The sequence below is a fragment of the Drosophila navojoa genome, chromosome 2 (genome assembly GCF_054131105.1).
Source record: "Drosophila navojoa isolate 15081-1374.11 chromosome 2, UAZ_NAV_1.0, whole genome shotgun sequence".
Classification (NCBI taxonomy): Eukaryota; Metazoa; Arthropoda; class Insecta; order Diptera; family Drosophilidae; genus Drosophila; species Drosophila navojoa.
The window spans coordinates 9,841,450-9,867,000 of NC_142890.1; the positions used below are offsets into that span (position 1 = coordinate 9,841,450).

The 25,551-nt window shown below is 40.5% G+C and overlaps 7 protein-coding genes and 1 long non-coding RNA gene across 13 annotated transcripts in view; 3 read left to right on the forward strand and 5 right to left on the reverse strand.

Moving 5' to 3' along the window:
- AstA-R2 (Allatostatin A receptor 2) overlaps nucleotides 1–25,551 on the reverse strand; it is a 137,712-nt gene that overhangs the window by 22,222 nt on the left and 89,939 nt on the right. The gene's annotated exons all lie outside the window — the stretch shown is intronic.
- The window catches only part of Stat92E (Signal transducer and transcription activator Stat92E), a 148,778-nt gene that overhangs the window by 13,749 nt on the left and 109,478 nt on the right, over nucleotides 1–25,551 (reverse strand). The window lies entirely within an intron of this gene.
- On the forward strand, nucleotides 2,207–3,468 carry LOC149092119 (uncharacterized). Its single transcript, XR_016197635.1, has 2 exons — nucleotides 2,207–2,392; nucleotides 2,516–3,468. It is a non-coding gene; the product is annotated as an uncharacterized LOC149092119 (long non-coding RNA).
- On the reverse strand, nucleotides 4,820–13,296 carry DPCoAC (dephosphocoenzyme A carrier). 2 transcript variants are annotated; one of them, XM_089265287.1, is made up of 6 exons: nucleotides 13,164–13,296; nucleotides 7,108–7,324; nucleotides 5,982–6,285; nucleotides 5,642–5,907; nucleotides 5,399–5,585; nucleotides 4,820–5,332 (listed from the first exon to the last, which is right to left on the reverse strand). In XM_089265287.1, the coding sequence occupies exons 1-6, from the start codon at nucleotides 13,218–13,220 to the stop codon at nucleotides 5,179–5,181; spliced, it is 1,185 nt and encodes a 394-aa protein (XP_089121413.1). In that variant the 5' UTR covers nucleotides 13,221–13,296; the 3' UTR covers nucleotides 4,820–5,178. The 2 variants fall into 2 exon arrangements, with proteins under 2 accessions (XP_089121413.1, XP_030238493.1); XM_030382633.2 differs by lacking the exon at nucleotides 13,164–13,296 and adding an exon at nucleotides 9,626–9,889.
- Nucleotides 9,982–11,418, forward strand: LOC108653594 (uncharacterized). The gene is made up of 2 exons (XM_018104224.3): nucleotides 9,982–10,835; nucleotides 10,904–11,418. The coding sequence occupies exons 1-2, from the start codon at nucleotides 10,077–10,079 to the stop codon at nucleotides 11,231–11,233; spliced, it is 1,089 nt and encodes a 362-aa protein (XP_017959713.1). The 5' UTR covers nucleotides 9,982–10,076; the 3' UTR covers nucleotides 11,234–11,418.
- On the reverse strand, nucleotides 11,248–11,835 carry LOC108653649 (uncharacterized). The gene is made up of 2 exons (XM_018104304.3): nucleotides 11,583–11,835; nucleotides 11,248–11,525 (listed from the first exon to the last, which is right to left on the reverse strand). The coding sequence occupies exons 1-2, from the start codon at nucleotides 11,733–11,735 to the stop codon at nucleotides 11,451–11,453; spliced, it is 228 nt and encodes a 75-aa protein (XP_017959793.1). The 5' UTR covers nucleotides 11,736–11,835; the 3' UTR covers nucleotides 11,248–11,450.
- LOC108653550 (fatty-acid amide hydrolase 2-A) lies at nucleotides 12,369–24,391 on the forward strand. 4 transcript variants are annotated; one of them, XM_089265286.1, is made up of 5 exons: nucleotides 12,369–12,667; nucleotides 12,802–12,868; nucleotides 17,660–17,840; nucleotides 22,263–22,310; nucleotides 22,402–24,391. In XM_089265286.1, coding segments are annotated over exons 1-5 (1,668 nt in total). In that variant the 5' UTR covers nucleotides 12,369–12,666; the 3' UTR covers nucleotides 23,773–24,391. The 4 variants fall into 4 exon arrangements, with proteins under 4 accessions (XP_089121412.1, XP_017959640.1, XP_017959650.2 ...); XM_018104151.3 differs by having other exon boundaries at nucleotides 12,369–12,868; XM_089265285.1 differs by lacking the exons at nucleotides 12,369–12,667; nucleotides 12,802–12,868 and adding an exon at nucleotides 17,023–17,041.
- Nucleotides 12,658–15,515, reverse strand: LOC108653570 (succinyl-CoA:glutarate CoA-transferase). The gene is made up of 2 exons (XM_018104185.3): nucleotides 13,164–15,515; nucleotides 12,658–13,096 (listed from the first exon to the last, which is right to left on the reverse strand). Exon 1 carries the CDS (start codon nucleotides 15,330–15,332, stop codon nucleotides 14,004–14,006), a length of 1,329 nt encoding a protein of 442 aa, XP_017959674.1. The 5' UTR covers nucleotides 15,333–15,515; the 3' UTR covers nucleotides 12,658–13,096; nucleotides 13,164–14,003.

Genomic DNA, 25,551 nt, shown 5'->3' on the forward strand with positions numbered 1-25,551 from the left:
GCGTTAGATAAACAAATTGCAATATCCGAATAATACCCAAATACACATGCGGACTCTTCACTTTTGCTGTGGGGTTAGCTAAGCAAACAGATTCGCTTGCTAAACAAATAAAGCGGCGACGACGACGACGACGACGGACACGACGCTGCTATAAGGCGCAAGATTTTCAGATATAACGAGATATAGATGTGTGTGTGTATATACATATATGTATATATATACTCCAATGATTCCGTGCAAAATAAATAACTAGACATATGGATAGGAATTTTTTGTTTTCATTTTTGATTTTTTTTTTTTTTCTTTTTTTTTTTTTTAGATAAGCAAATTAGTCGTTGCCAGCTAATTGCTGCTAAAAATGGCCAAAAGACGCAGTTCAAACATGTTCCAATTTAAATTACATATTTACTCAAAAGTAGACTAATTAAGGACTTTATAAATATATGCCAATTAGCAAGTACTCTCAACAGCTACAAGTACGAGCTGTAGGTGCGCTATATAGAATAAATATTCATTTAATCCTAAATCGATATATGAAATATATATGCATATATAGGAAATAAGGTTGTTCATATATGCATCTATACACGTGCAAATAAATAGTCACACACGAGCAATATATTCACCAAGTTGCTGTTCTTTGTTGTTGTTGCCCTTTGATTTTTTGCTGCTTCGACATTTGTTTTATTTTTTTCCTGTCTGCCTGCAAATCATATTGAGTTTGTTTTTTCTATACACAATCAAAGATAAGGCATTAAAAATATTCCGAGAAATTCGCATACACCAAATATTAATCGTTTTGTATAAATATTTTTTGTGGTGCTCTGCTAAAGTATAGGAATGTATAAAAAATAATCATAATAACAGGGCAAACGCATGTTATTAACAGCGGATATGCTTCGAGTTATTTCTGCTAATGCACCTTTTATTACTGACATTAATATTTATAAAATAATATTTAGTCTAAGCCTAAGAAACCTGTATACATGGTCTGTATACAAGTCAGTATCACTTGCAACTTGTGTTTATTGAGAGTATATAATACTTCGGTGAAGGTTAGAAAAAGTTTTTCTTACGTTTTCATTTTTTATAAGCAATACACACACACATACATATCTATATATATATACATACATACATTTATAAAAGCCCCACACATATGTTTATTCTATGCCGTTTTTGTGCTATTTGTTACTGCGCTCATAAAAGTTTAATAAGCGCTTTTGCTTGTGGAAGTACATTTCTGTGTCCGTGTGTGTATGTGTGGAAGAGAGTAAAGGAGAGAGAACAACAGAGAGTGAGAAGGAAAGAGAAAGAACGAGAGGAGAGAGAGACAGAGACAGAGTGAATACGTGCGCTTTTGCTTTGGATGTTTGCAGCCAACATCAAATGTCAAACCCACCCACCAGATATTTTATTGAGCTTATATTGAATAATCAATTATCGTCATTGTGTAGTGGCTGTTCAAATGTTGTTTCATACACTCTTGAGATTCCTAGCCACTGTGAAATAAATAAGACATTTGCAAACAAAAATGCACGTAAGCTAAGTATTGATACTTCAATGTGTATACTCCATATACAACACCAAATACCAATACATACATACATATATACAAAAATACATGCATATGTATATCCATACATACTCGTATGGCATGTACTATTTAAGAATTGCGCTCTAGTGTTTTATCAGGCTGGCAGCCAGCACACGTACATGTACTCACACTTACACACACCGTCGAACATCTGGCAACAGCTTTTCAAGTGTTTATATTTTCTGCAACATTTTACAGAGAAACAGCAATAACAACAGCAGCCGACACAACACTGATTGATTAAAGTTCACCTACGCACACACATGCTCAGGTACACACAGACACTTGATAAGCGTTCCCTCAATCTCTTCACACATATTGCGTTGCATTTAGTTTTTAAAAAGGTGTAATAATTACTGTGCGGCTTAGCGACAGCGAGAGAGAGAGAGAGAGAGAGATGGGGATAGCTAGAGCGCTTTTGGCTTGACTAACTTTATCGTAGCTTATCTATGAAAAGGCATTGATAGACGCGATTACAGCCGCAGCAGAATCAGTGGTCGCTACGTTAGTGGACAGCGGCGTCATTGACACGACAACGATGGCGACGCCGGCGACGAGAAAAGTAATTTGTCCAAAATGGTAAATGGCAGTCCACGGCAGTGTGAACATGTGCGTGTATGTGAGTGTGTGCCTGTGTGCCTGTGTGCGCAACACATTGAAGAAAAGAACGAACCAAGACCAGAAGAACAGAGCAACAGAAGAAGATAAAGTGTTGAGCGGGCAGAACGAGCAGAACTGCGCGACGCGACACGAAACGACGTCGACGTCGCTGTCGCTGTCGCTGTCGCAGGCGCTGTCTCGGCAAGAAAGCAAGAGTAGCAAATGTGATTGTGAGAGCGAGAAAGGGATGGGAGCTAATATATTCGCTGCTATTGCACTCGAAAATTCTTTTGCTTTTGTTTTTATGATTTTTCCAAGAATTAACAGCGAAAGACGATGGCCACAGCGACTGCGGACTGCAACGGCTCGGCGGCGGCGGCGGCGACGACATGCACAGCCAGCAAGAAAAACAATAAGAAACAGGAGCGCAACAAGAAACAACAACAACATAGCGTATAATAATGTCTGCCCAAGTGGCAACACATGATTTTGCATGGTCAGGCACACAGACTGCACACACGTGTGTAAATACATACATACATCTGCACTTATGCATATGTACACGCATTACATACTTGCATATTTTATAAATACTAAAATAAAAAAAAAAAACAATTTAAAATTAAATAAGAGTCAAAAAATAGAATTATAAACAATCATGGAAGAAATATTTGTATTTTCCTAGAATTCTCCACAAAAATCCTCCTGCAACGAGGGGATAAGTGAATGCAGCAGCAGCAGAGGCAGCGGCAGCGGCTTATAGCCCGCCCACGCACAGCCCCGCCGACAGCATTTGCTTGTTGCTTTTGTGCACAGAACACGGAGCAGAGAACGTGCCCGTGTTTTGCTCTTTTCTCTATATTCTATTTACCTTTAATACACAAACAGCTCAGAAGGTGTAAACACGTACGAAGAATGTATGTGTGTGCATATGTTGGTATTTGTAGCGAGGGCCCCAACACACACACACGGCTACACTAGTGCAGAACAGCAGAGCACACACACAAACACTCACTCACGTAAAATACACGAGCAGACCTTTTCTTCTTCTGTTTCTTGCTTTTAATATTTTGATATGTATTTGCCGTTTTATTTTTAAATCGTACACACTCTCCCACACTTACACTAACAAACGCGCCACACAACTACACGAGCACTATCACAGGAACTCCACTCAACGAAAATATTGTGTTTGCAGTTGGGTGCCAGAGCGCTCAATAAAATGCGAATTGAGCGGGCGACGATTCTGGTATTTTTTTAAACAATATAAATGGTAAAATATAATTAATTCGTATTACTTTAACAAAACCCGCGAGGGCACACCACCAACGCGATTGGACGCACGAACATTAATGTAAGGCCGACCTGTTAACATCCGTATCCAACCGCTTTACTCAAAATGGCACTGCAAACGTAGAGCACACTTGTGTGGCCAGATAGCTCGAATTCTGTTTACAGTTCAAATCTCACAGAATTTTTTTTATTTGAATTTAATAGGCCCCGTTTAAAATTGTCCAAGATTGATTTTCTTGTTTGGTATTTGATAAATTTACATAACATATGTTTAAGCAAATTCTGGGATGTCCCCTATTACGTCTATAATCATTCATTTGTATATGTATGTATATACGCAAGTTTTTGATTAGCGTTATCAGATATTCCTTAAGTTCATTATATTATTAATCAGTATACCAGTTGTTCTAGTAACATTGTTTATGTTATTTTGTAGCAGTAAATCATTTATTCATGTTGAATTACATGAAACTATACGCAAGTAAATTGATTTTTCGCAATTTAAAATTGCAGAAAGGCTTAAATGACTGTATGGCAACTCTGTTCACCTGTTGTTCGCCAGCAGTCCGCCCACAAGGGAGCGGCCATGACTACAATAAATCAATAGTGGTCTTATTTTACACTTGCACTTGCCACCTTCACCAATTCCTGACACTCACCTGTTTCTAGGCAGAAGTCATCGAAAGTTTTAATTATTTATGTACTTGTATATATAAACGGACACTTTTCATACAAGCTTTGTTAAACCGATGCAAAGAGGTAAATAAACTAGTGCTTAAAAGCACATACTCTATATATAGCACGTGAACTATCTAGGAACGTTTAACGAAAAATGACTTGTTTTTAAATAAAATAAATCAAATAAATAAGCAATTTGTTTTTGCGCACTATTTTTGCACAACTGAACGCGACTAGAGATGGCAAATGAAGCCAATTGTTGAAGACAAAACGTTATCGAACTCGAACGTTATCGTCGGCGCTGCCACATCAAAAGCAAGTTGGGAAACATTGCGCTCATTTTAAATTTTTGACTACTTTATTGAAACTATCTTTAATTTATTTTTGCTAATAAAAAACATACCCACATATAACATATTAAAGTATTGATTTCATGGCTAAACATTTGGACATGTATACCAAATTCGTTTACAATATTTTCACAGCATTAACCATGCACTATCAAATTTTAACGTACATTCGACACTTGACAAAATAGAAACAAACTAATACAATACAATTAGTTTAAGAGCTAGAGAGTTGTGTATATGAAAAAGTTATTGTCGAAGTTGTAAGTACAAATAAAGCATCAAAATCAATGCAGTAGTAGCCTTAATTTGAAACTTTATACAGACATGTCTATGTTTTTATTGTGTTTTGTTTACTTTCAGCTTAAAGAAAATAATCGTTTACAGTGAATAACAAAAGTAAGCGCTTGTGTATTCATCATAACTCTTTCACAGTTAACAACTAAAAATATCAATCCAATGTAACAATGTTGATGCTGCATGAGAAAATCAATCCCTGCTATCCGAACATTTAACTTAATAACGAAAGCAGTGCGTTTGTCTATCTCTTTCCTTTTCTGTGTACATCTGTATATATACATATACATATAATTATATATGTGTACATGTGTATCAATGAGTATGCGTGTTTGTGTGTGTGTGTATGTGTTTGTAGGGCAACTGCTAGTTCTCAGCCCGACCACGCTTCAAGTGGGACAGTTCGATAAGCCAAGCCTTGATCAGATCGTACGTGGAGAAGCTAATGCCAACGGCAATGGGACCCTTAATCCAGTTCATACTCAGGCCCTTGTAGAAGCCGTTTTTGATGCCCTCCTCCCTGTGGAGATCAAACGATGCACAAATATTTGAATATGGGTTACAATCAATCAATTTTAAGCCTTACCTGTATATCGTAATAAGCGTCGTCAGTATCGTTGGAGAAGACTGCGGCGCATTGATGTTCACCCGCGTTGTCTGCATACGCCGACGCACAATGTCCAGCGGATAGCTAGCCGTTTGACCAGCTACACCGGCCGCTGCACCAAATGCCAGCGAAACAAAAGCATTCGGGTTCGTATTGCCAATAATTTCTACAAAAAATAGGAATAGCTTACTGATGGAAGGACGGGAAAGAGCTTGGACTTACCATGATATTCGCGTTTGAGCGTTTCGTAGGTGAAGAAGGAGGTGCCCGCATAGGGTATAACACCCAAGACTGTGGCCCAATAGCCACGGAATAGGGTTCGCGGTCCTTCCTCCACCCAGATCCTGGCAAACACCTGGCGAAGCGTGCGATAGCCCGTGTATCTATCCGTGACAGCCATGCGAGCACGAGCCAAGTCCAAGGGATAGGTCAACGATTGTGAGGTTATGCCCGCCAGCGAGCCCGCGATAAAACGGCGTCCCTTAGTGCTAAGGAACGAATACGCATACTGAGTAAGTAGATGTCGGATCATTAAAGCATGCCAATTGCAATGCCTACTCACTTGGCGCCATTCTGATCCACATGCAGGACGCGTCGCCATTGCTCGTGGGATGTGAACTGGATGGCTGCGTAGGGCACAATGCGCGCCATCGTCGCCGAGTTGCCGCGCCACAGGGCGAGGATGCCCTCCCTGGTGTATGTCTGCTCCAGATAGTTGAGCGAGGCCCTGAACGAAAATGATACATCTTTGCGTATCTGGAAATTGATTTTCGTGCGGTCCAGCGGAGCGATTGTGGTCTTGGCCAGTGCACCGGCTGCTGCGCCCGCTATCAGACTGACGAGCACCTGGTCCACTTTGTTGCGCACTAAAACGGGACGTTCAAAAGGATGCATTAATCTCCAGGGAGTCAATATACGCTAGTCTAGCACATCTATTAATGTATACACAATAAATTTAATTTTATGTTTAATATCTCTATGTACGCGGTATCTGCTAGTCTATCAGCTTTTACATTATATGCACTATCAATTTAATATTCCAAGTATTTCATTCATTCTGTTCATTTAAAATTTATAGAATATTTGCATTACATCAATCAATTTTACGAAATTTACAAAACACTACTGAAACTATGATATAGATTTGTCAAATTATATTCAATAAATTTTAATCTATGTTTAGAGGCGAATGAAATGAAAATAACTATTTACACAGTATACCTATTGAAAATTAGTCAAAAAGGGCATACAGACAATACACATATTGTATAAATATTCGATAAGAACTACAACTGCATTGGTTGAACAAGTCAAATCGATACAGTCTGATTGATTTGTTTTTCTTTGTTTGCTTGGATTGATTGATCGAAGAGATATTTGGTCATGATATGGTTTACCATAAATATTTTAAGATCTTTAATCATAAATTTTGGATTATAAAATATTAATAGTTTTCAATTGGTCTATGAGTATATTCCTCAAATGATAACCCTTCTATTGGCTATCGATAAATATTGATTTAGTTTAACAGTCCTGAAGAGATATGATATAGTCTATGTGATCTTGCTTAGATTATCTATTCGATATGTTATCGAGAAATGTGTTACTTGCTGATAATCGATAAATATCGCTGTCTAGGTCTTCGTCTATCAGAGGCTTATTAGGCTTTATCAACTGAGTTGACCTACTATTTGAGGACTTCGCATTCTGATCCGCGGAGGGCGTCAACAATTGGGTTCTCGCTGCGCTCCTGTGGCCATCCTCATCCTCTGCCGGGGAAGGTGTGTCGTCCGCTGTGGCCGCATTGCTGGCCGAGCCGGCGGCAACTGTGTTGGATAATTGACTACCTGACGATGTGATGGACATGGCAATGTTGGGCTTCTCTATAAGGCGGCTCATGGCAGACTGCAATGGAAGAGAGATAATACATATAGGCATTTTAAATACAATTGAAATTCTAATTATAATTCTTGGCTATAAGCCTATACGCCATTGATATTCCCCGACAGATCCCACAATCGCTCATCAAAGTCACGAGCGTATTATGATTGAGTTTAAGCTCTTATCAGTTTAATGCGCGCTGATAAGACAAGGCAAGGAAATAATTCGCAAGGCTTAGGGATCGAATAGAACAAAATATTTCATGATTGTTTCATAACGCAACAAACGTATTTTGCATACTTATATTTTGGCATTGTTTCAAGAAAATCAAAAGCAATTAAGATTTATGCAATCAAATGTGACCAAGCCAAAATCTGTTGTTGAAAATTTCAATTGTACTTTGCTTAGACAGCTACCGTTTGAAAAGAGCTTGTAGATTAGCCGTTCCGATAAGATTGTAACACGTTGAACGTTTACCTTTGAGGCTAAGACCATTTTATATACAAGAGTTGTATATGTATTCAAGTTCTTGATACGGGGAGATACGGGAAATATGCCAAGAAATATTGTTTATATAAATACTCTTAGAAGGTCTTATTTCCAATATATTTATACTTTTCGTCATGCTCGTTCACCTGTTCAACTGTGTCATATTCCATGGGAAATCGGAAACACTCTAGATAAGAGCTTGGAAACCTGTTATTTACTGAAAAAATGTAAACAAGCTGGCAATAGCAACAAATTATCACCAAATATTAATTATAGCTAGCCCATGTGCTGGCACACACCTCCCAAACAACTATTTTATATAGATGGATTCGCACCCTCACACACACACACACACACACACACACATATGTACTCATATGTAGGCATATTTTAATATATCCATGTGAATATATATATTTATAGAGCGGCCCGGTGCGATTGGTTTCACCTTGAACAAGTTTTAGCATAAGGCAGAAACGAGCGAAGCTCATGATAAAAACATATACATATGTATGTGTGTATATATCTCTAATGATAAGATACAGCTGAGCACACAGCAGCTGGCTGAGAGATAAAATTAAGACGGCTATTCAGTGCATAAAAGGAAAGAAAAAACGAAACCGACTCTGCTCCAAACTTCAACTGTGATTTAGTTGAGGTTCTCGAATGTTGTGGTTGGCGCTAAAGGGTTTCAATTTTACAATATTATATTACAATTACGGAAGAAATGAGTCTGTTTGAGTTTTTCTAAGGAAACAATTGAGGCAACAACTGTCACATAAAGTTCTTTGAATTACCACATTAATGTAGTTCCTCCGTATAAATTTCACATTTTAGAAAGTAATTTATTTGCATATACATATATGGAAATCACTTATATATATTATATATTTAATTAATTACTCAAAATGCTTTTTTAAAATTATGTTAATGATTGCTTTTCTATTTTTGGCAGTCATTGAAAATTATATTTTTAGATCAAGTTGAAAGATTTTCAAAATCATTGCAAATTGTAATTACTGGATTTTCTATTGGATAATTTACCTACAGACACATGCAAATCAATTGCGTACCACTGTGAAGGGGATGCTGGGGATAGTTGGGTCGCTCGGTTAGGGGAGGGAGATTTTGCACGGAGCCGGCAAAACAAATGTACATAAACAAGTTCGTTAAACGTTATTTGTTGTTTGCCATTGAGTCAAGGCTACATGATTTACATATATAACTGCATATATATGTACTTGTACAAATATATGTATATATTTGCATGCGCAACTGAGTGTAGTTATAAATAGATTCACTCATATTAGATTTGACGCTCGACCCGTCTAATAGGAAGCATGCGGCAATAACAGCTATAGTTCTGATTGGAATGGACTTTGCACTTGACTCAATTTTTATGGGAAACGTATACTTGACCTATGTAAATGCATACGACATTAAAATATATTTAAAGAACTACCAGATTTTAATTATTGCATTGCATTTCGTTTTCATTTCCAAGCAATTCAAATTGGAGCAATTCTGATTGGAGTTGGCTGATCAGACAATGGGGCACACATAGTAAACAGCTGTTGCTTAACTGTATTTCGCTTTCAGCTCACTTGTTTCCTCTGTTATGCACTGTGTGGTAACCCCCACACCCCCCACATCGCCCCACACATTCCAACATAACTACATTTCATACGTTTTCTGTTTTGATTTCTATGCGTTTATTTATCACTTATTTTATTGCCCACTTATGTACACACTTATACACAGACACAAAATCATATTATATAATTAGCCAAATTTAGAGATTTTAAATGTGCTGCCAAGACAACGACGATAACGCACCTTTGTTTTTGTTTTTAACAAAGATCTTTTGCGTATTCTTTTTCGACATGCATCAACAGCGACAACAACAACAACGCGATGTCGTTCTGCAGTGGCACGTTCATGCACTCACTAGCTGTAGCTAACAATTTGAGGCGCTACAATCATTTATTTTGATTTAATTCACAACACGTAATTTGTATTATTTAATACATAATAAGATTTCGCAGAGCGGCTTCGCCTTTCCGTCTTTTCTGACCATTCGACAAAAACATCGAGAACTGTATGGTATTCCAGGGCTGCAGCGCTACCAATGCACGGAGCGCTGCCACATCGCTGAATTGTGTTGCATTTGTCAGGCATCAGGCAATTCTCCTCCGCGGTTGCAGCAACCAACTTCACGCAAGACGCACTTGGAGAAAAACAGAAAAATATCAAAGTATAAAGATATACAAAAACAAAAAGGAAAACAATGAATGTGTCGAACATAAATAACGACTTGCGATCGTATTCACGACACTGGCTAACCGAGTTCATTGAGCAGTATCAGGAGGAGGAGTGTCTCTGGCAGCCGAAGCACCATGACTACAGCAATCACGCCGCCAGAAATAAAGCCTACGATAAATTGGTAGAAAAACTAAAAGAAGTGGAGCCAAATCCAGACCGCGCGATGGTCGTTAGAAAGATCAACTCGCTACGATCCGCATTTCGTCGCGAGTATCGCAAATCCAGCAGCAAGTCCGACTACGAAACACGCCTCTGGTACTACGACAAGCTGCTCTTCATAGCCGACCACAAACCCAAACGCCATTCCAACGAAATGGCTGGCAAGCCTAAACGAGAGCTGCACATTAATTTTGATGACGAGGACTCGATGGACTATGAGGAGGAATCACACCATACGCCTCAGTCACAGCATATCGAAACAATCGTGCCCAGTGCCAGCGACGAAGTCGAGGGAGAGGTGGCTGCCGTCGCCACCAACAATGTTGTGGTCAGTAGTCAGGGCGCCACACTGAGCACCATCTCGGTGACTCCTGCGGATTGTGTCACAATTGTAAAAGACGAATCGCATCAGGCACACAACGAGGTGGCAGAGGCGCACCAGCGATTAGTCGCCCAGGCCAACGCTGCACAATCCTCGTTAGCTGCTGCTGCAGCAGGCGGGCATGCAGTGAAGGTGTTAGAGATAACATCGCTCGACTCCAATTCACAGCGCGAGATACAACAGGTAAGTGCTGGAAATATTCCATATGTGATATAATGAATAGTCTCCATCTCTGTCCCTCTGCTTGGCAGGCTGTCAATTCGCTGGAACATCACCAACAGCAGCTGCAGCACTTGCACCATCAGGCAAATGGACATGCCCAGCCCGTGCCGACCATACAGATTGGACGGGATCATTACCAGCCGCTATTTGGCAGCGCGCCGACCACAGCGTACACGACGACAGCGCCCGCCACCACACACAGGCACGAGGATGAATACGATGCGATCGGGGTAAATGTGGCCAGCAAGCTGCGGTCCATCAATCACACGCAACGCATCATTGCCGAGAAGCTCATCAGCGATGTCCTCTTCAATGCACAGCTCGACAATCTCACAGTCAATTCGTCACTGGCGCAATAATTAATTTATTGTAATTTAGTTTCAGACGCTTTCGGTCTGCTTAATTTTATTTTACATAAGCATATGTATATGTATGTGTTGTACGTACGTCGTCCGTTTATATGTTAGCTTGTATATTAACGTTTAATGTTTATTGTAGATTTAATTACTGCATCAATAGCATGCAATAAATAGTTTTTAACAAGTTTAGCCTGTGCACAATTTGTAATTCCCGCGCTCAATCCGAGTCGCTCTTCTCATCTGCAACACCACTATTATTGCCGGTCAATCTCTTCCACGCATATTTGGCAAACTGCAAGATTTTTCATTGTAGATATATACATCTTCACATTACACATATTCCATTTACCGTAACGGGAGGCAGATCAATCTGTTCCTCGGCGGACACCAGCTTTCGATTATCCTGTAAAAGCTTCCAGCCAAAGTGAACGGCAATCAAGCTGGGTACAATCACAATGGCAACGAGGTTGCGGGACACAAATGAAGGCTTCGGTGTCGGCATTTTTTTGTTTAATAAATTATGACAGGTTCTCGATTATTGTTATTATTTAACATATTTGTGCTTAGCGATGACATCTGTAGTAAATCGATAACTAAAATTTCGATGAATGTACTAAAAATGCCCAGAAAATTTTAATAAAAGGTGGCAGCGCAACAATAATAAGGGCGCATAAATATTTACTTTTGAATAATTGCCTAAACATATTTAATATTTTACTCACGCGACTTTCATAAGGTTAGTTATATATATAATAATAAAATGTTAATGCAGCTAGATTAAAAATTATGTATAATATAATTATGTATTATGTATATATAATTATGTATTACATATCAATGAAAGCACAGCTCTAATCTTGATATATTAAGAGATTTGGTCTTTCGGATGTCCAATAATTTGTCCATTGGTATATTTACCTGTAGTCAAATTATTTCCAGCTATTGCTGCACACACACATACTTATGTACATATACTGTGTAATTAAATAGACAAGTGTCTTCGTTCCCATCACTATTCATCTTTACCCTCGACCTCACCCAGGTTTTTCTGTTTCTGTCTTTGTCCCACGCATGCTGCACGAGGAGCATAGAACACGTAAACAATGGAATTTCTGGGTAAAGTACAAGGTACATTCGAGTTCGCAGTGGGGGTTAGAGCGCATAGCAGGTGTTTGTTGTCGTAGTGTTTGTGCAAAAACAAAAACAACAATAGCAGCACCGCCAGTATTTAAAATAAATACAAATAAACTAGTATAAGTAATGCAATCAGCGGTAGCGGCACTTGCACTGTCTCCGTCTAGAGTTAGTTTAGGCAGAGCTCGCAGCCTATTCACAACAAAGCTAGCGCGGTCGTCACAGCGAAAAAACAAACACACACAGAGAAAAGTAACGAAAGCGTATAAGAGAAAACAAAATTCAAGGGATTTGAGAAAAGTGAGTTACGCGCTTTAGTTGCTCTTCTCGTTGCCGTCCTTGTGTCCTCACAAATTCTATGTTTTTATTTCCATGTTCGTTTCCACTTGCATCCACTCTCCTATTCCATTTGTTCCTGTGGCGTGTGAGCACAGTGCTGCGTTTGCTAAAATCGATAGTCGCCTGGGTGCGCTTTCACCTCGAAGCCATTCTGCAAGACGGGTAAGTGGACTAGCCAAGTGCTCGGTAACTGCTGGTCGCATTGTGTCCATCGTCTGGAGCAGCCTTGCGTCGGTATGCAGAGTATTTGTCGTGCTGTATAAAGACACAGATGAACGCCATCCAGCCAATAATGTTGAGAACTAAGACTAGCATAATGCCATAGAACATGACGATAATAAATTTCTCACGTCGCGTTCGGTCAGCCCACGAAACATGATCCCGTTGAACCTGAGCATGAGTGTGTGTGTGTGTGGGTGTATTTGATAAGTCGTATCTCTCCAAGTGCTGCTCTTACCGGCATATCAAGTCGAGCTGCTGCTGCGATTAGTGTCGTATATACGTTGTCGCCCATTGAAACAAAATTATTAATAAATTCAGACGAAAAATTTTTTAACTATATCTGTACACTGCTCAAAATTCTATACATTTTATGCTGTAATTGCCCATGTTTACAAGTATATTCGATATCAAGTCATATGTATGTATATACATTAATACGTATATAAAAGAAATGTTTACTTCATGTTACGTCAGCTGAAATTTAACTACTACCCTCAAAAGCATTTTTAAATTTTATAAAAATATTATTACTCACCGATATATATAGTGTGTCAACCTTGATACTTTATGTCTCAAGTATATCTGGATGTGTATGTAGATGTATTGGTATAGCTAGGTAGGCCTGGCAATTCCTGAGTTAAGATCTCACATGAAACGGAACAAATTTCATTGCAAATATATTTTAAAGGTCTTTGATCTAGCCGTCCTTTGACCTTTTCAAAATACAATATATATTGTAGTTTTATGTGAATAGCATTTAAACAGAATGACTACGAAATGTCTACAGAGTATATAAATGCGGCTATTTGTGAACATTAAATCTTAAAAGGTTTAGAGTGCTCTATCAATATTTGACTTTAATATAAAGATATCAGAAAATAAACATATGGATATTATAAAAATGTTAATATTATATATTTCATGAACATTTCGTAGCTCAATCATTAATGGACGTAAGGCGACTCAAGCCTGAGGCTCTTCACTAGAGAAATTCCATTTCTTATGTAGTTAGGTTTTTCATGTTATTAATATACACATATATACATAATATGTAATAGGATCTCGAGAGAATCCTTTACTGGATGATACCCTGACTGCGAAGCTCGGCAATTTGCTCAGCTCCATAGCCTAGCAGATTGGAAAGCACCTTGTCTGTGTGCTCGCCGAGCATGGGCGGAGCGGTGCGTGCATCGTTGCGCGCTTCACTGTAAACGACGGGCGGGCCCACGACCTTGACGCTGCCGTCGCGCGGATGTGGCAGAGTCTTGACCAGGCCTATGGCTTGGATGTGCTCGTCCTCAAATACCTCGCGTATGCTGTTGACGGGGCCCACCACAAAGGAGGCGCCCTCAAAGAGACGCATCCAGTTCTTGGACGAGTCGCGTGCCAGGATCTTGGCAAGCACATTGACTAGCTCTTCGCGATTCTTGACCCGATCCTTGTTGGTCTTGAACTTAGCATCGAGAGCGACCCGTTCGATGTTCAGGCGGCTGCACAGCTCCACGAACTGGGCATCGCTGCCGGCTCCCAGGGTCAGGTAGCCATCGGCCGTCTTGAAGCTCTGGTAGGGCACAATGCTGGAGTGCGCGGTGCCCCAGCGCTTGGCCTCTGTGCCGGCGTTCAGGTAGTTGCTGGCCACATTGATCAGGAGCGAGCAGCACGTGGACAGCAGATCCACGTCGATCTTCTGGCCGCGTTGGGTGCGCTCCCGCTGCAGCAGGGCGGCCAGAATGGCGCCGTGCGCATAGAGGCCCGTTGCCACGTCCGTCACTGCCACGCCCACCTTGCTGGGCGGCCCGTCGGGCTGGCCCGTGATATGCAAGAGGCCGCCCATGGATGAGGCAATCACATCGTAGCCCGGTCGCTTGGCATAGGGGCCCACCGATCCATAGCCACTGATGGTGCAGTAGATCAGACGTGGATGCGCTTGACGCAGTTGCTCATAGCCCAGATCGTAGCGCTCCAGTGTGCCGGGCACATAGTTCTCCACGAGCACATCGCACTTGCTCACCAGCTGCTGCATCAGATCCCTGCCACGCTTCATGTCTATGCAGACGCTCTGCTTGTTGCGGTTGGGCGCCAGAAAGTAGGCCGCATCGCCGCTCTTCTCCAGAAATGGCGGGCCCCATTTGCGCGCCTCATCGCCGAAATTGGGCCGCTCCACCTTTATCACCTCGGCGCCCAGATCGGCCAGCACCATGGTGCAGTAGGGTCCAGCGATGATGCGTGTGAGATCTAATATACGCACGCCCCGCAGCGGATGTCGCTCATCTATAGAAGAGTCAAGGTTATTGTCGTTGTTGGTGCTGTTGTTATTCTCGCTGGCAGCGGCAAAGCTTCGTAAGCTTTGACGAGCTGCGCCGACAGCGCATGAGAGTCGTAAACGTTGTAACCACATAGCCATCGTGAGTAACTGTTTACTTCCAATCAATTATTATTTGCTTTGCGGTTGACAGTCACTTTCTCTGTTGTTGTTGCTGCTGCTGCTGCTGCTGCTGTTGTTGCCGTTGTTGTTTATGTTCTTCTGCGCTACGCGACTATTCCAAACGGAAAGTTTTCCAGTCAATTGCTGAGCAGCCACTGAAACAAGCACAGCTGACATATGAGAGCTTTCTTAAAACATCGCCCACCATTCGCTCTTAGTAGAGCGTGCTCAATCTCACTCTCTCTCTCTCTTAGTTTCTCTTAGCTCCATACCTATATACTGTTTTTAGCATAATAGCTTGTTTATCATTTAAGTGCAGATAACAAACTAAGCTCGCGCTCTCTCGAGTTCGTTTCCCTTCGCTTGCTGCTCTCGGAATGTTCCTTAATTGTTGCACAACTATTTTTACATCTTCCACTTTATTACCATTTGCCTTGGTGCTTTCCCGCATTGAACCAAAAGAATCATAAATACTATATCAAACCAGCTTAGTGTTTTTCCCCCTCCAAAGAGCAAAGGTCCTAAACGATCCGAAAAAAAGACGAATACTTTTTTGTTGTCTTTACTTGAACATTTTGCGTGATCTCAAGTTGGGAGACTGTAATTTAAAACATTAGGAAGCATCTAAATTTGGGCACATTCCCAAAGTACTTTAATTATATATTTTTTGTTAATGCCACAGAGCTCTAAATTGGCCGGCTTAAAAGCTATGTGCTCTAATGGTTGCGCAATTAAAAAACAATTCTTATCTCGTAGATAGCTTAATAGTAAACATTTGAAATATTTACAAAGCAAACAAACAAAATATTTGTTAAATTGCCATTAAATATTCGTCAAGCATGAGCGCCCAAAAATATCTGCCTCTAAAATCTCAGTCTCCCACATTTCAGCCGTATTAGATTTGTTTATAGATTTATATATATAGATGCCTTCATATTACGTATTTGTTTATTTGGGTAAATACGTATTTTAGTTTACTTTCAGCTGAATTCAATATGCAACTGGGAACCCTTTTCCCTTTTCACCCGATGATCTCACTTTCAGTTTCGAAGCCTTTTTCTCATACACGTACGACATTGACATAACTCGTGTGTCGATTGCTTATAATCTGTATAATTAACAAACAGTCTAAAGGAAAACTTGTCTGCGTCTTTCTTCACACTGCACTAATAACAACAAATGCAAATAAATCGCAGTTCAAAGGTTCGTCTAATTGCAGGTTAGCAGGAAGCATTTTAAGTCATTATCTCAGCTTACGCAACATACGATAAAGATATAGTTGAGCAAATTAAATTGCATTACTAATGAAATTCTTAGAAAATTGCACAAGTAACAAGCTTACATCTAGTTAACATTATTGCTTGATCCCATTTATTTAAGATGCAACAGAAATCGCTTTGAGTTCCTTCAATTTTCGCTGAGTGCATGTCCGCAGAACGAATGGGATTCACAAAAGAACTAGAAAGCTGAGCTTAAGAGCGGATGCAGTTTGAAGAGAGAGCGTCACACAGCAGACGAACCGGTTCGAGCTTTCGTCTCAGCCAAGCTCAACGAGCCAAGCAGAGCTTTATATGTTATGTGCTGCGCTGGATGCTCATTTATTTGCTTAGCGCGCGTCGTTCGCATCGGTTCGTTCGTTCGTTGAATGCGCTTCGAGTCGTTTTAATTCGCTGCGATCGGTTACAAATGTAATAAATCTGACAATAACAGAAACAAAACACAAATCAAAACAAAACACAACACAACCAAAATAATAGTGTAGCAAAATGAAAGCCAGTGATACGTTGCGCATGCGTTTGCAGCGCATAAAAATTCGGCTAGATAAATGCAATCGCTGCCGCAACTAAATTGAGATGCAGTCGGGCACAAGAAAGTGTTTTGCCAACAGCTATTAGCCAACTGACCAAAAATAGAGAAAAATAGTAAAAACGAAAAAAATTAAGTATTAAGCCATCGCCAGTGTTCGAGCCAAAACAGCGAATTCGAATTCGAGTTCGAGTCGTGTGTTGAGTTGTGCAAGCGCAAATCGCAGCAGCCGCCGCAGTCGCTGCCAACGTCGCCGTCGCCGTCGCCGTTGCTGTCTCTGCCGTCGTCGTAGTTGCAGTTGCAGTCGCAGCCGATGCAATTGCAGACCAGCTGCATATTGCACAATCCTTTCGCTTGTTGGCCAACCTGTTCGCTTGTATCTATTGGATACCATCTATATATATATCTAGATATCTAGATATATATATATTGTCGAAATAATTTCACTTTGAAACCGTTTAACGCAAAGCCGCCAAAATTGCTGTCCTACTGTGTTCCAGGATCCTGGGGTACATCATGCGCCGTTTCCTGCGCTCGGCCATGATTGTCTTCAGCTGGTTTGTGGTGCCCTACAGCCGCTACACCAACATCAAGGTGATTCGACGCAAGCTGCCGCCCATACGCAGTCACCTGCTGGAGATACCTGCCGTCGATCTCGCCAAGCTGATTCGCAACAGAAAGGTAAGTACACCTAATACAAACACACACACACACACACACACACACACACACATTCACATGCGTATGCATATATGTGCAATTTCGTGCATATGTATGTGTATGTATGCTTCAATCGAACGCACCTTAAAATTGGCAATATCTTGTAAAATATCAATAGACAGACAGGCGAGCCTCGAGCAATGGCTTGAGGCTGTGACAGGCGCTGGGACCATATGTGTTTTGGGGCTTTCAATCCACTGTCCACTTAATGCCAATTTAACGACAAGAGAGGCCAGTCGCTTGCGCTTGCCACATCCATTAGAGACTTTGTGGCAAAGCTGAGGCAATTTGTTGCCGTTGACCAACACTGGTCAGCTACACTGACTCGCAGGTGATGGAGGTGATCGCCTTTAACATCGTGACACTACATGAAAATTTTTATTTTTTGTTATTTATTTGTGGTTGAATAAGTTACATAACACTCAAAGCCAAAGAGTGGAAAGTAAAAATATATACATATATGTATAAATAAATATAAATATGGTATTAAATATTTGTTTTTAGTGGACTCTCTATATTTACCTTATTGTAAAATTAAACATTTACGATGTGTTTAAACTATGTCAGAACCTTTGTTCTCCATAAATTGTACGACATATGTTCAAAACAAGATTGGGCTAAAGATCACTTTTAAGAAAAATGGAGTATATAGTATTGTATGACACTTAAATTAAATCATGTAGGTTATCCCACAGGGCAGACCTAATCACACAAGTGTGTTCATTATAATAGTCGTACTGTATCATATAAAACATAAAATTCCTACTAAAACAGTCTTCTCGGCTAGATGGTACCCTGAACCCTGTTGATATTTTAGCCATCTATCTAGAAATGACGGACGGAGATGACCATATCACCTCAGCTTGTCAAGCCAAGAATATATGTATGTATGGGGATTCTTTATAGTATATAAATTTCTTTATGATACCCACTTTAGAGGAGAAAACGAGGAAGTCTCTGACAGTGAGATTTGTATAGATAAAATTGGAAAACAAAAATATATACTTGATCTGTTTTGCTTTATATATATATTTAGGCAATGCAGTAGAGTTCTTAAAAGTTCTTCAACTTTTACTTAAGTTAATTAATACAAAATATTCATATCAACAAAACTTTTAACATTTTCCATAAGTTTTCCATTACATTACGTATTTTATTTTCACGTATTTTTTGGCTTTCATTTACAATTGCATTACATCAGTTAGTGGACCAAGGCACATAGCTTATATTACTCATCCTAATCTCAATTCAAACAAAGCACTTTATTATATGTATGCAAACTTTTTGAGCCGCAGTTGGCGCTGTTTCAAAATCGGCCTGTAGAAATCCCAGTCGGAGCAGCAATACGTCAAATTGGTTAGCTAACCGCGGCCTAGAGAGTTTGCTTGGCTGCAGCTACATGCACACATATGAATATACTATCTTGGCCATATCAATAACATCTGGTAACTACCTCAAATTACGCACGGATAGACGACGAGTGAGTCGAGATGACGAATTTATGTACTGAAAACAATGAAAGAGTATCTGCGAAATACATGCATACATCTTACATAGATACACATGCATTACACACATGTGCTCATAAATAATTGCAAGCTCTGGGCTGGTTATGTTTTATTGTAGTTGTAAATGTTGTTATTGTTGTTGTTGCTTGGGCTTCTTTAGCCCGGTTTGTTGTGCTCTGTAAGATTCATTGCGTTCATTGGTCCACATCCACATACAGCGCACTTAAGGTCATGACTTGACAGACCTTATCGAATCACTCACACACACACGCACACTATCACAGGCACACACTTGCACACTATCACACGCACACACTTACACGTGCAGTCGTATTTCTTTAATTTCGCCTTACTCTGTTTTTATTAAATTTTATTTTAATTTTTTTATAGTTTATTCACTCGTTCATATAAATGTTTAACTACATTTTAATGCATTATTTTTATTATAATTTTTATATACATTTTTTTTTCTTTTGTGTTTTTATTTGTGTTTCATTGTCAGTGCTTAAGCGATTGCTTCACTTCGTTTACGCAAATTTTTTAAAACAATTATAAAATTGTTGTCTCTTGTGTATTTGTCTGTGCCCAAAGTAGTTAGCTGTGCGTGGCTTTGTCTAGATAAATATGTATGCATATACATATATGTATATATGTGCATATATATGTGAGTGTTTATTGTCGGGTCATCGCCAGCGACAAATGCGACAACATTTTGCTTAATTACTGCACAAATGGAGATTTATTTAAACAATAAGTGGGCACAAGATCTGAGATATGTTCATTGCAGATTTATTATGCTGAAGTATATTTTTAAAGTCTATTCGAAGTCCGTTCTTAGGTAGCGTGAATCATTTGTATAATGGACGCTTAAGTATTTTGCAAGACAAATTATATTTCAATTTATATGTAGAAATGTGTACATAGATATCTATCAGTCATTCGTATGTATGATGCTCGCTCTGTCAGTCATCAATCGTAGCTAACAGCTGAATCGTTCTCTCTCTCTCTCTCTCTCTCTCTCTCTCTCTCTCTCTCTCTCTCTCTCTCTCTTGACTCACGTATACAAAGCACAAATAACTAAAGCAGAGCACGTAAAGCTTCTCAGCTACATGCCACTAATACACACGCACAACTACACACACACACACATGCGTACACATAGCACACTGCGAGGTATTTCCATAGTCGACTGACCAACTGCGGCCTAAACTTGTTTTCTGTTTCGCTTTTCCTTCTGTTTATCTTTCCTTTAGACTTTAGTTTGATGTATGTAGCTATCTGTTTATATACATGTATATACATATGTATGTATATGTGTATATATATACATATGTGCAGCTGCCGAATCTGTGTCTTTGTGTCGCGTTTACATTGCATGTTTCACTTGTGCTTTATCAACAATTACAACAAGACACAAGTGAATGGAAATGTCGCTTAGTTCAATACCCTTTTGAAAGACAGAACTAGAGATTTTGCAGGTCATAAACTGTCTACATTCACATATTATTCTGATGCGATCTTGAAACTGCCCAGGAACTGACAAAATCTTTTGATATTTCTTCTTCTTAAATTATATAAAGGTTTATATTTGAAGAACTAAATTTAAATTTCCATTTTAATTTCTTAATCGGAATAAATTTTAATGACAAGCTATTAAAAAATTGATGATGATCTTTAAAATCGCTTTACATATTACTCAGATATCTTTGATTTTCGAGGTAAAAGGCAAGTAACTAAGGACTTCATCTAAACCTCTTTGCCATAACTATAAAGCTAATTTGTTAAAGAATTTCAATATAATAGCAAAATACTTCAATTTTTCCAAAGGCGAGGTTTAAGGGGATCATATTTGGAATATATGTATTTTAGTATTCGAAATATAGCTTGTATAAAAGGGTATATAAAGCGAGTTACTAGTAAAATAGAAACCCCATTTTTCACTTTACAACCCGAAATTTCTGATTTTTTTTCTTTTCTTCTCGTCTACGTTTCAATGGCTTCGATTGTTTGCCTTCATCTGAGTCTTCAACCTGGGGCTCTGTGTAACCACTTACAACACCTGGCTACTTACAACACCTCACGCATGTTGCAGCCCCAGGTAGTGAGCTGCCTAGATACATACAAAACTTGAGTTCGAGTCTGGGTTTGAGTTGTGGCCGCAACTGATTTAATAGTGCACTGGATATCATTGAAAAGTCGAGTAGCCTTAAATTTAATTTAATGATACCTCTGTGACGATCTCCGTTTGCATACGAACGTATGATTAGCTAGGTAACTGCGTATTGAGCACTTTGGGCCTTCAGATGCATTGCGCTTCAGCTTATTGAGAAATTAATTCAGGCATTGAAACGAATTGCAGGCAGCTATGGGAATGTCAACTCGAATTAGACGGCTCAGTTTCAGTCTGTATCAGATATATATACATATATACATATATATCAATTAAAAGCTAATAACTTTACTTGTTTCTCAATTCGTATTGAGAGGCTTGATTAACAACTCGTGTTTTTTAAGTGTGTGTATTTCATATATTTAATAGAGTCCAGCGTGTGGCCCTACGCCATAGGCAATTGAAAATCCGCACATTACTCATACGCCGCGTCGTACGCTGAGGCATTCACATTCTTGTCGCTCTCCCTCGCTCTTTCTTTCCCTGGCAAGCAGACAATTGGCGGGTGCTGCATGATTGTGAATTTTTATTGATTTTAATTTAACGTAAATTGCTTTTGTGCCGTTTGTTTGGTTCTCACAAGCAATTAAGCGACAAGAATGGAGCAATGAAACATTGATCAAATAAGCACACACAAACTGGAAATGTTAAAGTCTAGCTAATGCGGAAATGATCAGCGAGCTCTCGTTTTTTATATCTTTGCAGATTAAGAGCGAAGAAGTCGTCGAGGCATACATCGAACGATGTCGACAGGTAATGGAGTCACACAATTGATTGACCGACAAAGGCTTAACAGGTGTGCGTGTGTGTGTGTGTGTGTCTGTTTATGCTCTATGATTCACAGGTAAATCCGCTGATCAATGCGATTGTGCAGGATCGCTTTGAGGAGGCGCTGGAGGAGGCGCGCGAGATTGACAATGTGATTGCCATGGGCATTAACAGCGTCGAGTCCATGGAGGAGCATACGCCGCTGCTGGGCATACCGGTCACGGTCAAGGAGAGCATCGCCGTCAAGGGTATGACCAACCAGGCGGGCCGTGTCTTCAAGACCCCGCAAATAGCCAAAGCGGACGCGCCCGTCGTGGAGCAGATCAAGCGTTGCGGCGGCATCATCTTGCTGGTGTCCAACACTCCGGAGCTGTGCCTGCTCTGGGAGACGTACAACAATGTCACGGGCCAGACGAAGAACCCCTACGATCTGAAGCGCACCCCAGGCGGCTCCTCGGGCGGCGAGGCGGCGCTGCTGGCGAGTGGCGCCTCCCTGCTGGGCCTCACCTCGGACATTGGCGGCTCCTCGCGTCTGCCGGCCATGTTCAGCGGCATCTGGGGCCACAAGCCCACACCGTATGCGGTCTCCTTTCGGGGCCACCATCCGACCAGCGACTTTCCCAAGTGGGGCGACTTCTTTACCATTGCGCCGATGACACGTTACGCCAAGGACCTGCCGCTGCTGCTCAAGTGCATGAGCGATCCGACCGGGCCGAAGCTGACGCTCGACAAGGAGATCAGTGCGAACGGCATCCGCTTCTTCTTCATGGACAACGACGGTCCCTCGGGCATGATGCGGCCGCTCAGCCGGGACCTGCATGCGGCCATTAATCGAGTGGCCAGCGACTTCAATGCGAAGCGTGTGAACATACGGAAGATGAAGTGGTCGCTGGACATCTCGCTGTCCGCCATGCTGACCATGAAGAACATCGAGACCATCTACCACAAGACCGAGGAGGGGGAGCAGCCGAAGACCGTGTGCAAGGAGACGGTCAAGTATTTCTTTGGCTGCTCGGACAGCATCCTGCCCTCGGTGATCTTCGGCCATCTGCAGAATTTCATGAAGATCATACCCAATTCACGGCACAAGCATCTGGCCAGCATCATCGAAGCGCTCAAGACTGAATTCAAGGAGCTGCTCGGCACAGACGGCGTCTTCCTCTACCCCACATTCCCCAACACAGCGCACCAGCACTACCAGATCTACCACAAGCTGCTGGAGCCGATGTACATGGCGATCTTCAACACGCTCGGCCTGCCCGTCACCAACTGCATGATTGGCCTGGATCGTCGCAACCTGCCCATGGGCATCCAGGTGGTTGCCAATCCCGGCCAGGACCATCTCTGTCTGGCCGTGGCCCGGGAAATGGAGCGACGCTACGGCGGCTGGGTGCGTCCGCCCTCGGAGGATAGCCACAGCCACGCCCAGTCGAGCAGCAAGCGTTAGTTAATTGCATCATTCGGCATCCCCATATAAATCGATATTTCTGATACCATTCCTCGGTGAACCCTTAGCTGACTATGTCGAGCACGATTGAGAAACCCAAAGAAAACCTCTAAAAATGTCCGATTTTGTTCTTAGTTCTGTTGAGTTGGGGCTAACTTTAATTATATCTTTATTACCATTCACCCACATATAAGGAAAATTCATGGAATCACATCACACATTTTAGTTAAAGTTGCGGAGTATTAAATTATTGCTTTTGTAATTGTCCAAAATTCCTTGTTGTATGTACTCGATATCTATATTGTATGTATGTATATATATTCAGCTAGATCTTAAGCGCTAGGTTACGATGACCGCAGCTGTCGGCATAGATCATAACTATGTATAATATCATTTTTCTAGCATCTATTGCGTATTATTTAAGCACATCGAAATGTGTGTGTCTTCTCATTGGGATCTTATCGATTGGATATAATTGAACTTTTATTTCTAAATAAAAAAGAGTGAATATTTAACTGAAACGTATACCAGATATATGCATATACATATACATATATATATATTTTTACATTGAGCCAAATTGTTAATAAAAAAAATGAGTTTATTTTATCAACCAAAATTATATACATATGTATTTCATGAATTTCTCTTGCGCAAAAGCATTTAGGCAGCAGCTGCTTGGCCTTCAGCTCAGGCAGCAGAGTCTGGGGCGAGGAGGGGAGGTATCTAACTAGGCGCTGTTATGGGCTAATAACGATTATAATAAGCAACAGCAGCAGCAACAACAACAAAACGCAAACGCTGCCTAATAAGCAGCTACTGCTAGAGTCGCAAAACAAATGCATGTTCCACCTGGCTGCGCCGCAGCACAGAACATTGAAAGCTGCAGCATGTGTGTGAGTGTTATATATACATACATATATGTATACACACGCACATACATATGCATATACTGAGTGCATGCAGCAGCGCCTGCCCCTGGCCAGCCAAGGCATCATCAATACGCTGCTCTAAAGTGCTTCTACCAGGTTTTCGATTTATTGGCCAGGCGCGCCTAGCCTAGCCTAGCGCACAGTTAGATCTTTTCGACAATCATGAATTTAGTTGCTGCTGTTATTTTTTATATTTTTTGTTTTTAGCTTTTGGAGTAGCTCAAGGTTTGGCCAAAATGGCTTGCGCAATTGCGCTTGCGGCTCGGCGACTCTAAGTTTTGTCACAGAACGTGTTATTTGGCCAAAAATCGGAGGTAAGTTGTATTCTGTGCAAAGAATGTGGCGGCCAAATTAAAGTTTTTAGCTATGAAATATTTTTATTTTGTTTCTGTGTGTGTGTGTGTTTGTTTTTTTTTCTCACTTTGACCATGCGACTAGAAACGAGTTGCAGCGCGCAATTAACACGCGCTGTAAATTTTGGCTGTTATAATTAGCATGGAGTTCATAGCGTGTGTTAGCCAAAGTTCTACTGCAGGCGGACGAGGGTTAAAGTGAATAGTGTTTAAGCCAGCTTCACATTCGACTACCTGTTGGCCAACTGTCCGTAAAATGAGAGCGCAGTCAGCCAAGCAGCGCTGAATGGAAGTGGTATAGAGAGACATAAAAAGAGAGAGAGAAAGAGAGGGAGAAAGAGAGTCGGTAGCTGCATGTGGTACGAAATGTACCAAAAATAGCTCAAATTACATGTTAGGTGAAGAGTACCTAACAAATTAATTTTTTTTTTTTTAATTTTTATTTAATATACTATTATAATTTAAATAATTATATATATTATTAATAATAACAA